This window comes from Microtus ochrogaster, unplaced genomic scaffold, assembly GCF_000317375.1.
Source record: "Microtus ochrogaster isolate Prairie Vole_2 unplaced genomic scaffold, MicOch1.0 UNK16, whole genome shotgun sequence".
NCBI lineage: Eukaryota > Metazoa > Chordata > Mammalia > Rodentia > Cricetidae > Microtus > Microtus ochrogaster.
In genome coordinates, this window is record NW_004949114.1 from 1,276,940 (window position 1) to 1,288,828 (window position 11,889).

Consider the following 11,889-nt stretch of genomic DNA (forward strand, 5'->3'; position numbering starts at 1 on the left):
GCTGGGGTGTGGCTCAGTGGTAGAGCACCTGCCTAGAATCCCCCAGTGAGGGGCTGGGGTGTGGCTCAGTGGTAAATGTTTGCCTATAATGAGAAGTCCTGGGTTTAATACACAGTACCACAAGAAAGGACACACACACACACCAGAACCAGGGTTGATGGCACATATCACACAGGGTAGATATGGTTGCTATGAGCCTCATCATCAGCCCCACCCTGCTGACTCTGAGTCTGGGACTTTTGGGCCCATCTCCCTCCATCCAGGTCATCACCAGCCTCCACCCCAAACGCTGCAGAGCTGGCATCCACAATGGGGCTCCTGTTCCACTGACCTTCTGTCCCCTCTGCCAGAGCCTGCAGGAGCTGGGGCCGGATGTCCCCTCCCAGCTCTGGGTGGGTGGCAGTGGTGGTGTATATGGGTGAGAGCTTAGGAGGAAGTATGGGAGAGCCTAGCACAACCAGGGCTAGACTGGTCCCTTTCAACTAACCAAGATCCTACCAGGCAAACGAGCCCCAAGGGGTAACGGGTAAAGGCACAGTCCCATAAAGCACAGAGAAGAGGCAATCAATCCCAGTGGGCAGCAGTGCCAGTGGGAATGGACAGTCCTTGTCCCACGGGCCAGAGAATGAAAACCTCCAAGTCAAAACCCTTCCACACCTGGTCACACTAGTCAACCTCCGCGCATGTCTCCAGCATGGAAAAGCTACTTCAGAACTCATACTGCCACACTCTTGTGATTCCAGGCAGGACACTGAGGGAGGGTTAACGCCAGCCTGGGCTACACAGTGCTAAGCCAGTCTAGACTACATAAGGTAATCACGGTAGGCAGGCAAGGAATGAAGCCAGACAGATCAATAAACAGACAGACCTATCCTAGATCAAACCCATCACCTGTACCGAAAGAATAAGATAGCAGCTTTCCGGACTCCTCAATATAGCATCAGTGGGAACCCTGAGGCCCAAGGAAAGGCTGAGGCAGGTCCAGGTCACATGAGCTACCAGGGTGCTTAAGCCAGCACCCTGACAGTAGCCAACATCCCTGTCCAACCTTTAGGGTGGATAGCAAACCCAGAGAGCACCCCAGACAAGTCCATGGGAACCTGAGAAAAGCCCAGGGCTTTTGATGGGGTGTCCAGTCCTGAGGATGCCTGCAATGACATCAGTCAAGCCCTGGAACTCTCAGGAGACCAAACAGCAGCCATCAAAGACAGTCTCAACTGCAGGTGCCCGGGTTACGGGTCACAAATAAGGTGCCGAATACAAAACATGTTCTCCTGGCAGCTCCCTTCCACCAGGGCCAAGGGTCAGTGCATGGTTGGGAGTTGAGATGGATTCACTAGGGTACAAGAATGACCCTGAAATCCTCATGCATAATTCTGGGGAGCCTTCACACAAGCAAAGTCGCCTGGCTACAGAAGCCTGGCTGTGTCAGAAGCAGATGTTACCCTCAGAGGCATGCTAGCCCCTCAGCTGTCGAGAGTCCCTTGTGCCCGCTCAGCCACCCAAATGGTCCACGTTTAGCAAAAAGGTCTCAACTAGGTGGAGTCAGTTTTCAGATTGCAGAGCAGCCTAGGGCAATGATGCTCAGCCTGTGGGTTGTGACTCCTTCAGGGTCCCACAGCAGCAAAATACAGTTATGAAATACAACAGAATAATTTTATGGTTGGGGGGGTCACCACAACATGAGAAACTGTATTGAAAGGTCGCAGCACTAGGAAGGTTGAGAGCCGCTGTCCGAGAGTGTCTGATTGGTGGAGCACAGAGGGCTCCAGCTTGGCAACACAGGCAACCGCCCTTCAACCATGTTCTTAGACCCATGCCCAAAGCAGAACCAAACCCCTGGGAGCTAGAAACCCTCCATCATCCTGTAAGGAGGCCAAAAACAAGTCCCCAGGAGCACAGAGGGACACACAGGTCCAGACAGGAACAGACTCAAGTTCCACAGTCATCCATACAGATAATGACCATGTATGCCAACTGGGGGCCTCAGATACCTCTCATGGTGATAAGTGGCTGTTCCCTCTGAGTTAAAACACTCCTTCCTAGAGGGGGCTAGTAAGACCCAGGGAGGCTAATGAAACAAGCACATGCACATAAGCAGTAACAATCGCTGGGGAGAGGAGGAGACCGACTCTCTGGGAGGAAGCTCTACGGACATGGACTTCTCCAGGTATCACCAAGGTCAGGGCGGGCTTTCCTGTGCTACAGCTGCCTATTATTGAGTCAAAATAACCTCAGCTCCTCAGCAAGCTAGACTTGAGTGAACCACCTTCTTTGGTTGGCCATCAGAGCCCAATGCAGATACTATGCTATCTAGAATAAAGAGACATTTGTCAACAACTCCTCAATGACAGAAGCACGCTGTGACCACCGAATGTCCCGCAGTCACTCCTGAAGGTTGCTGAAAGACAGCCCCCTGGCTTTGTACGGAACTGTGTGCTAACAACCTTAAGTCATATGCCCCCCTTCAAACCACCCATCCCCCCACCCCCACCACACACACCAGCCAAGAGCATCCTGCAAGGCTGACGACCAGACAGGGCAGGGCTCTCACCTTGACACTGCGGTGGTGGACCCTTGAGGGCTGGCACTTGACGCTGCTGGTATTGCAGCAGCCGGTGCAGCGCTTCACCTCCACACACGGGGGCCAGATCAGGAAGTTGGCCGATGTGGGGTCCACCTGGCTCCGAGGTATCTCGTAAATGACCGTCCTGGTCTTGCAAACTGCAGGAATGGCTTCCTCTGCAAAGGCAAGAGTACTGTGAATCAGGAGACCTAGGAATCTACCAGTAGCACACGAACATGACCCTTCAATCTCCCAACCCAAACTGGAGATGCCCACCTAGGCTAGACCTCGGCAAAGCTCATCCCTGTGACAGCTCTCAGATGAAAAACATGCTGGTTGCCAATAGGCCCCTGAACATACAGGGCTGAAACTCACGTCAAAGCAACAGACATAGTTCAAGGCCAACCTGGGCAACTTAGGGAGGTCTTGTCTCGAAAGTGAAGAGGGCTAGGAAAATGACTGAGCAATATAACATTTGCCTAGACCCTCTCCCCCCACGCCCACCCATGCCCACACCCGTGAAGTGCTAGGAGTGTGGCTCAGTGGCATGATGTTTGCCTAGAATCCCTTCAAGTGAAGAGCTGGGGGCGTGGCTCAGTGGTAGAGTACCTGCCTAGAATTCCCCAGTGAGGGGCTGGGGTGCGGTTCAGTGGTAGAGCCCCTGCCTAGAATCCCCCAGTGAGGGACTGGGGTGTGGCTCAGTGGTAGAGCCCCTGCCTAGAATCCTCAGTGAGGGGCTGGGGTGTGGCTAGAGCATTTACCTAGCATACACTAGGCACTGATTGGTTCCATCCCTAGCACCCTTCTCCTTGCTTTTGCAGGCCAAGAAATGGGAGAGCAGCAACCCCAGTCTCCACATAACCCAGAGCTGGGGACCTGGTCATGAAAGGCAGCAAAACTACATTTATTTGTCCCCCAAGGAGAAGGCAGCTATTTCCTTCCCTGCACTAATCACACAGATGAACACAACCAGTCTGGGGCTACCTGCTTGCCAGGTGTGCACAGCAGACAAGAAATCCCCTCAGAACCATGGGGGACACACCCTTCTCTTCCTCAAACAATCCGCATTAACCCCACGGAACCCTAGACTCCATTGGTTACGATATAATGGCTGCCTGGCAGTGTCCAAACTTTGGGACTAGCCAATCTGGTGAGAGGAGGCTGAGGTTACCAGGAGGTCTTTGGGGGCTATCTACTGACTATTCCTGCTGCCCTATCAACACTAAGGGTTCCTCAACCCTAAACTCAGAACTGGAAGGAGTAGGGGAGCCAGGGTCCTTAGGGTAGGAGAGACTCAGGCCAGCTAACCAACCGGAGTGAACCATACCTAGGAGACACAAGGAATAGGAACACTCACAGCTGCCAACACACCCCAGAGGAGCTATGCAGGTGTTTACAGACTCCCTGGGGGCGAGAAAGGAATGGATGAATGAACAGAAATGGGGCCCAGATTCCTCTCTGTCCTCCAGAGGCCTGCACTGTCCTTCTGGATTATGAGTCCAACACAGAGCCTCCCCCCTCAACACTGGGCCAGGCACACTGGGCAACTGGACTCAGCCCCTCTTTATCTCCCACCACTGATCTTATATAGAGTTCTTATATAGAGTCTTCCAAGTGAGTTCCATACAGAGTTCCTTAGCAGTCTGAGTAGTTTGCAATCAGTGTGCCCTCCCCTACTCCCCCCCCCCCCCGGACACACATAGCTCCGTCCGGAATAGGCATTCTAAGGGTCCTACTGGATGACTGAGGCCTGGCTGGAAACTTCCATCTATTCTCACCTCAGCAAAGTTCTCCGCTAGCCAACAAGGCATCGATAAAACCCAGCATCTTACTGATAACTACATCTCCCAGAGAGGGAACCCACTAGCTCAGGATCACCCAGCAGCCAGCTGGCCAACGGGACACAGGCAGCCGAGCGGTCATAGCTGCAACCCCACCCCAGGAAGAGAGCGCACAGGTACTGAGAGAATCTAATTTTTTTTCCCAGATCGAGGGCCAGGTGAATAGCAACAAAGCTAAACTAGCGACAAAGGTGAATGAGGAAGGGGCACGGGAGGAGGTGTCCAGCGGACTCCAGGCTGCATACACCCCAGCTCTGCAGCTGAAGCCCAGGAGAAGCATGCTGGAGCTCCCATCAGGAACTGGAAATTAAGCTTGGCCACGTTTTCCAACGAAGCCTCCTTGCAGACAGGCCCTGACAAGACCGGGCACTTAAGGAATTTATAATGTTCCCCTCCTGGAAACTCTTGGCCCAGGCACAAGACTGCAGAAGGGCAGGCAGGAGACACTCTACAGAGGAGAAAGAGGGCGGCTTCCATGGGGAGGGCAGAAGGCCAGCGAAGCCTTTGTCTGGTGGAGGAAGGCGAGGTGGCTGTGCCTGTCCCTGAGTACGCAGGGAACACTCACGGCTCTAGTGGAGACCTGCCCCCCTGACAGCTACTGCACACCCTCCCATGCTCACCAATACTTCTCTTCCTGCGAATAGGCACAGGCCGCTTCTCGGGCACATGCTTAATGGTGTGGGACCCATGGGCTCTCAGGCTCGTCTCCAAGGCATCCTCAGCCCCTACAGCTGGAGAGAAAAAGATGGTAACCAGTGCCCACAACTATGTGTCACATCCTTGAGACCTCAACAGTGAAGCTTCTACAGCAGCCTTCAGAGCAGGGGACAACAGCTCAGTCCCCAACCCCAGACCCTTTGCTCCCAGATGGGGTTTCCAATGTGGCACGTCCAACCAACCCCCTACTATCTTGTCAGTAGGCATGTCCCCGAACTGCAGCTCTCCTGTGAAAACCTGAGGTCCTTTCAAGTGGCATTCAGGTACTCTCCCTTGATATGACCTCTGAGGGGGCCAGCAGGTCCCAAGGCCACCCAGATGGACCCGGTTCTCAAGCAGTACCACTATCCGCTGAAGCCAAGAGGGGAAGGGCGGCAGCCTCTCTCCTGCTGTTGTGTGTACAGGGCCTCCCCTCTTGTAAAGCAGGCTTTGATGAAGTGTCCTAACCTCTGAGGGGCATCGGAAGCAAACGCCAGACTGGGCTGAAAGCCAACCTCCACTGTTCCTGAAATAAGCCTGCTCCGAGGGCCAGAGGCCATGAGAAACAGCAAAGGGGTGCGGCTGCCAGGAGAGTGAAAAACGAGGTGCAGAGTCAAGCCTGAGACTGGAGTCCCAGGGGCCCAGGGAGTAAGGTCCCCCTACAGAAGGGGTGGGAGAAAAGCCAGTGGCTTGAAGGACTGTTCACACGTTGAGGGCCACCAGGTGTGCAGCAAAGATGAGGCTACCCTTACCCACAGAATGGAGAATACAGTTAAGATCAGCCTGGGGAACTTGCCCGTGGGACATAATACCCCCCAAATTCTTCAATTCCTAGGGACAGAAGGACACAGAGCTCCTAGACAGATCAGTCCCCAATATAACCTATACCTGGCTTTCCCAAACTGTACCATGCAGATTCCCCTTCCCTGCCACTTCTTCCCCAGGGACACCCAACGTTTAGTGACATTCTGCCCAAACGGAGGGACCTCCTAGTATCTGCACACCGATAGGAGACACGCCAGCCTCCTCTACCCTGGGATGTCTGCTACCCACACGTGTAAGATGAAAAGCAAAGACTTGCCTAAGGTGTGAGTGTCAACGATGAATCCGAGCCCAAAAACTAAAATGACTCAATGTTCCAATGGCACGGATTTTTTTAAAGACCCAAAATAAGATTGGAACTGCTCATGCAGTAAAAATTTCCCGTCAACCAACTGTTACAGAGAAGCATCTCTTCATAAAACAGTGACATGATGAGTCACGACCTAGTGATGACCATCCTTCCATGGCCAAACCAGCAAGAGATGAATGGGCCGTCCACTCACAGGACCTGGGAGGGTGGGCAGTGGTACCAGCTGTGGTCCTCTGATGCCTTGCTTGCCTCAACATGCACAGAGCAGGTGTCACTGACTTTGCAGAAGCCAGGGCACTAGAATCCAGAGATACTGAACAAGAACAAATCAGACAGGCACGTGGTGAACCCCCTTTCCCCAGGAAGTGGATGCAGGAGGATCAAGAGTTCAAAGTCATCCCCAGACACAAAGTAAATCCAAAGCCAGCCTGGGATACACAAGATCTAGTCTCAGGAAAAAATAATCAAGATCAAAAGAAAGCTGGGACCCTCCAGGTCCAGTGCCCAGAGGCTCAATTCCCTGACCCAAGGTTTCCTGATTGAACTTACTGCAGACAGAAACTCAGCCATAGAGACTAGTTACAGCTCCTACTCATAGAAGCTCAGATTAAGACAGGTAGCAGGCCAGATGTGGTAGCAAAGCAGGCCACTCTTCTCAGAAAAACAAAAACAACAAAAAGAGACTGGGGACGTAGCTCAGCAGGAAGAGGGTCCGGAACACATGAGGCCCTGGGTCCCATCCCCAGCATTACATTAAATAAACGTGGTAATGCTGCCTTTAAACCTATCTCCATGGAAGCAAGAGACAAGAGAAGATCCTTGGCAATGTAAGAGTTCAAGGGCAACCTGGGCTATATGACACCATTTCTTTAAAAAAAATTGAAGTAGTCACAAGCTAAGGGTTGATCCACTACCATAGCATCTTCGATGGGAGGCAGAGTTCTTCTTGGGGAGACTGAGGATGTTTCCCTGTGTGACACGGCAGAGCCTATCATGAATTAGTGGCTAAGCCCCTCTCAGGTCAACCAAGTCATCTCCCTTTGTCCTATGCAGATGTCTCACTGACAATCCCTGAGCGCTAGAGGAAGGACTGACAGAATCCCATAGCTCTGCCCTGGCTATTATAGTATTATAGGATGGGATGTTTATGTATCAGTTACTCAATGACCCATGGGCACCTGGCCAGAGGCTCTAGAGAACAAAGCTCCCGTTATACACACACACACACACACACACACACACACACACACACACACACGTTCGACCTGAACTCCTGAGCTACAGTTCACAGCAAGGCTGCATGCCAATCTCTGGACCCAAAAGCCACACCGAAAGGCCACTAAGAGCTCCTTGACTTCAGCATGGAATGCTCTGGGCTCAGGGACATTCTTAGCAATGTATTGGAATCCTGCCACCTCTGGAGCTGGGCCACACAGCTAAGGAGCTGCAAGGTTGGGAGGAGATGCCTTCAGGGTTTCCCCATCTGGAAAATGGGGATGCCGCCAGCCCACTAGAGGAGCCATGTGCCAATCACAAAGCTCCACCCACTTAGATGAGGCGTTGGCTGGGGAGCCTGGGACACCCAAGCCTTTCTCTGCTGCCTGCAACCTAGATAGAGGGACATCAAGAATTCATCGGGAGAGGCCACCCCTGGGAACACCCCAGTGAGGACCCCTTCCAGCTGACTCTAAAACTGACTGATGACCACAAATGTCTGCAGCCTGAGCCACAGAGCTCACTTCCAGAAGGAACCAAATGAGAAGGAGGAGAGCCAACCAGCCACTCTTTCCCAGGCCAAAGACTAGACTCCAGTTAGTTTCCACACCAGAGTAGGGGAAAAGACCTGCAGAGAGACCCCATTTGGGGTTGGTGTCACAAAGGGTCCTCCTCCAGTCTTCAAGTCAAAGCCCAAAACCATAATTGGTTCTCAGAAGTTTCCCATGGAGACCTCCAGAGACCCCCTAGTGTCTGACAGGTGGACTGAAGAGGGTGGATGTCCTAAATCCCCTGGGACAGGGACAGGGACACACACACACACACACACACACACACACACACACACACACACACACATTCTTACAGAAGCAATTTGAAACCTCCAGGGGCAGGACTGCTTTTTCTCTTTGGACCCTCGGAAGGAGGCCCCAACCCAGAAGTCTCCAGCCCCCCATTGGGTACACCGGCTTAACCTAACAGAACCACGAAGCTAAAAGCATTAATGGTGGGGGGTTGGGGAGGCGTGGCTGTAAAGAACAGCATAAGAATGGTCCCAGCAGAAAAGTGAATGGCCCATTTCCCCCCAACAACCCGCCAGCAGGAGGCCCAACCCTGGTTAAAGCAGGGCAGGAAGGCAGTGCACCCCGTCTCCAAAGCCTTTGGGGACCAGCAAAAACTATGGGTGTATTTCCCCAGTGACCCAGGCCTGCACGCCAAGGGATCAGATCAAAACTCCCTGTCCCACCCCTGATCTCCAAGGGAAACCCTAGGCCTGCCACTCCTGATAAGGATCAGGCCAAGGATTTCCTGGGTCAAGAAACTACAGAAACAGGGCCGCCTTGTTAAAAAAATGATTCTGGCAGGCAACAAAAACAGTTCAGGCCTCTCCACCACCAAAATTAGGTACAAATTTCCAAATGGTTAGGCCATGTGATTTTACTTAATTCTCGCACCACTCCCCCTTTTCTGAAAAGTTTGCAGGAGTGGGGTCGGGGGAGATAGTCACTCAGAATTCTTCGCTTTAGCGCCCTTTAGTTCCTCCTGACAAACTCATCGGGTCATTTTTTTTTTAAGCTGGTATATTTTATCCCAGCGTGTCAAAAAGAATACCCAGGCCAAGTGTTCACTTTGAAAAGGTTGTCACAAAGGACAGAAGGAGACCTTGTCCTCCAGCACACAGTGTGCCTCTCCCACCCCCACCCGTGACCCTCTATTTTAGCACTTGTCGACCCGAGTCTAATCCAATCCTACATTTACAAATTGTTTTCTACAGGGACTTGGCTCTAGCCCGAGGCTGGGAGCCCCCAAAATAGCCCCAAGCGCATGTGTCCCAGGCGCGCCTTTTTAACAGGATAAAGTTGAGAAAAACATTGGCCTCCTGTGGTTACCACAGGGACCCACCAGCCCCGGGCAATCAAGGCACCAGGGAGAGTAGTTTACAAAAGGCCCGGACCGACTAGCTTCTCAACGCAATGGGGGACCGCCAGGCGGAAGACCTGCTAGAGCCGCGCGCCCTCAGGGCGGGCTCCCGCGCTCCAGGGCCAGAGGCGGCCGTTGACCCGCACACCTGGCAGGGTCTTTCGGCAAACTCTAAAGCTGAACTTTCAGTGACACACCCGCTGCGTTTCCCTTAAATGCAAAAACAACCCCCGGGCGAGCGAAGCAACCCTCGGCTGCTGCCGCTGGGAGAGAAAGTGGCGGCTGCAGGAGAAACGCCTGACTCATACGCCTGGGCGTTTATGGCCGGCGAGTGGAGTCTGACCTTTCGGTGCGCTCCTGCGCAGCACCCGGCCCGGCTGAGCGCTGGGTACGGTTCCTCTCGCGAACTGCCCGCCCCGCCGCCCGCGCCCTTCCCGCAGCCAGGGGCAGGGGCGCGATTTACCTACGGAGTCTATCTCCAAGAGTCGCTGGAGGTCCCGGATGCTGTGGATCTGACTTCGAGCCAGCCGCTCGATCAGCTCTCGGGGTATCTCGGCTTCCTGCAAGCAGACCACACCGTCAGGACGCGCCCAGAGATTCCAGCCAGGCCCCAGGGGCCACGCAGCCCCGCCCGAACCCCGCCAAGCTCTAGAACCAGAGGCTCGGGTGGGGCTAGATGGGACCCCCCCCCAAGTCCTCCACCCCATTCCAGTCTGTCTGACCTTGGTAAGAAAAAAAACACCCCAACACGGCCTTGACATGTTCAGACAAAAAAGCACCCGCAATCTGGCCCTCCCCAGGGTGTCCGGGGGCAGTTAGGGGCCCGAAGAGTTTTTGGTTTAATCGCTAAATCCACATGTAGAAAGAGAGGGTTGAAATGCGTCACGGATCCATGCCTGGAGTCACAGCAGCCCCAACACTTTAATCTAGCCTGAGGGTTCAATTTCACTCCCGGGAATCCTGGGCCGAGCCCGTAGGGGAGAGGGTCTTCGCGCACCCCCGCACGCACGAGCGCGCTGTCGCCCCACCTGGCTCCGGCCCAGTCACGGCCCTAGTGCCGACTAGGACGCCCAGATCCAGTGGGGCTTAAAGAGGCTGCAGGGAACGCAAGGGGTTAAATATCCACCTCGCGCCTCTCCGGTCCCTGCCCAGACCACCCCCACAGCTCAGCCTCCCCCACTCTCCCTCCCAGTTTTTTTTTAAAGGGAGTCAGGGTCGCTGGGGGACTCAACCACGAAGTTCCCACGACAGGGGCTGTGGAAAGTCATTCATCACGGCAAAGCTCCCGGGGACTGGGGGTGGTGGTAGCGGTGGGAGGGTGCGGGCGCCTGGCCCGGCCCCATCTGCCTCGCTCAGCCACCTGTAAGCAGGCCCTGGGCGGGCGGAGACTGCTCCAGCCCCGCGTCCGACTGGGCTTGGGGACCGGGAACTAGGGACTGCGGCTGGGCGCTGCCCACCCTGCCCAGTCCCAAGCTTCAGCCGCACCCTCCTTTACCTGCTTACTGCCCGCCCTAGTCCCCTCCCAGGGCATGGTCAGTTTACACACACCCCCTTTCCCGCTGCCCGCACCCCGTTACTGCATTGTCCGCTGCGTTCGGGCTGCCCCTCCGGGAAAGGCACCCACAGACCCCCGAAGTTTCTGCCCACTGGTTCACCTCGCGGCTCCCCCCGTCCCTCCCCAAGGCGGAGCGACGCAACGCGCTGGAAACTCACCAGACACACTTGGGCATGGCAGAAAATAGAACCCAGTTGGGAATTTTTTTTTTTAAATTACACCACCCTGGCAAAAATCGAAATGCTCTTCGCAGAGCTTGAAACAGGTAGCTGAGGGGGGCGTGCGCAGAGGGAGCCAAGAAGGGACGGAGGCGCGGGGGTGGCACCCACCTCGGCCAGGGCATGGGCGAGGTATCCGCAGCCGAGGAGCAGCAGGCAAGCCCAGGTCCTCATCGCGTCCCGAGGCGCTGGAAGCTCGGCAGGGAGGCGAGGCCGCGGGGCGGGCTCTCCAGCCGGGCTCCTGTGGCGGCGAAATTCAGTACCATCCCTCAGGGAGCGCGGCCCGGAGGAGGGTGGCGCGGAGAGCAGGGAGCCTGCGGAGCGCGCCCGGCGCGAGCAGCGAGTGCAGAGCCAGCGAGGAGGAGGAGGAACAGAGTCGCGCCGGGAGCCTCCTGGGCCGCCGGGTAGGGGGTGGGGACGGAAGGGGCGGAGGGCGGGGGCTGGGCTTCTTCCTTGGTGCGTTCCCCGTGCTGGCCGCCGCCGCGCTCGCTCCCCGTCGCTGGCTTTAGGAGCGACCCGGCCGGTAAATCCGCATATTTGCTGCCATCCGCCCCGGCAGGGGACCACGGAGCGGGATTGCAGCTCCCGCCGCACCACCGATCACCTGTCTGGACTCTCGGTCCGATACCGGCGGCCGCCTCACTTCTCCCTGAAGGCTACGGGCAGCCCCGAGAGCCTGTCCCCGGGCCTTCCTCTCGCCGCTGCCGCCCCGGGCCGGGCACGGCGCGGCGGCCCAGCACAGCACG

At 55.4% G+C, this 11,889-nt stretch overlaps 1 protein-coding gene across 3 annotated transcripts in view; it reads right to left on the reverse strand.

The window, feature by feature from the left end:
• Positions 1–11,889, reverse strand: part of Pdgfa (platelet derived growth factor subunit A) — a 20,744-nt gene that overhangs the window by 6,455 nt on the left and 2,400 nt on the right. For all 3 annotated transcript variants that reach the window (XM_026789300.1, XM_026789301.1, XM_005367089.3), the window contains 4 exons: positions 11,255–11,384; positions 9,834–9,930; positions 5,028–5,138; positions 2,555–2,742 (listed from right to left, as the gene is read on the reverse strand). In XM_026789300.1, the coding sequence (XP_026645101.1) occupies positions 2,555–2,742; positions 5,028–5,138; positions 9,834–9,930; positions 11,255–11,384 (526 nt within the window). The remainder of the gene's footprint in view (positions 1–2,554; positions 2,743–5,027; positions 5,139–9,833; positions 9,931–11,254; positions 11,385–11,889) is intronic.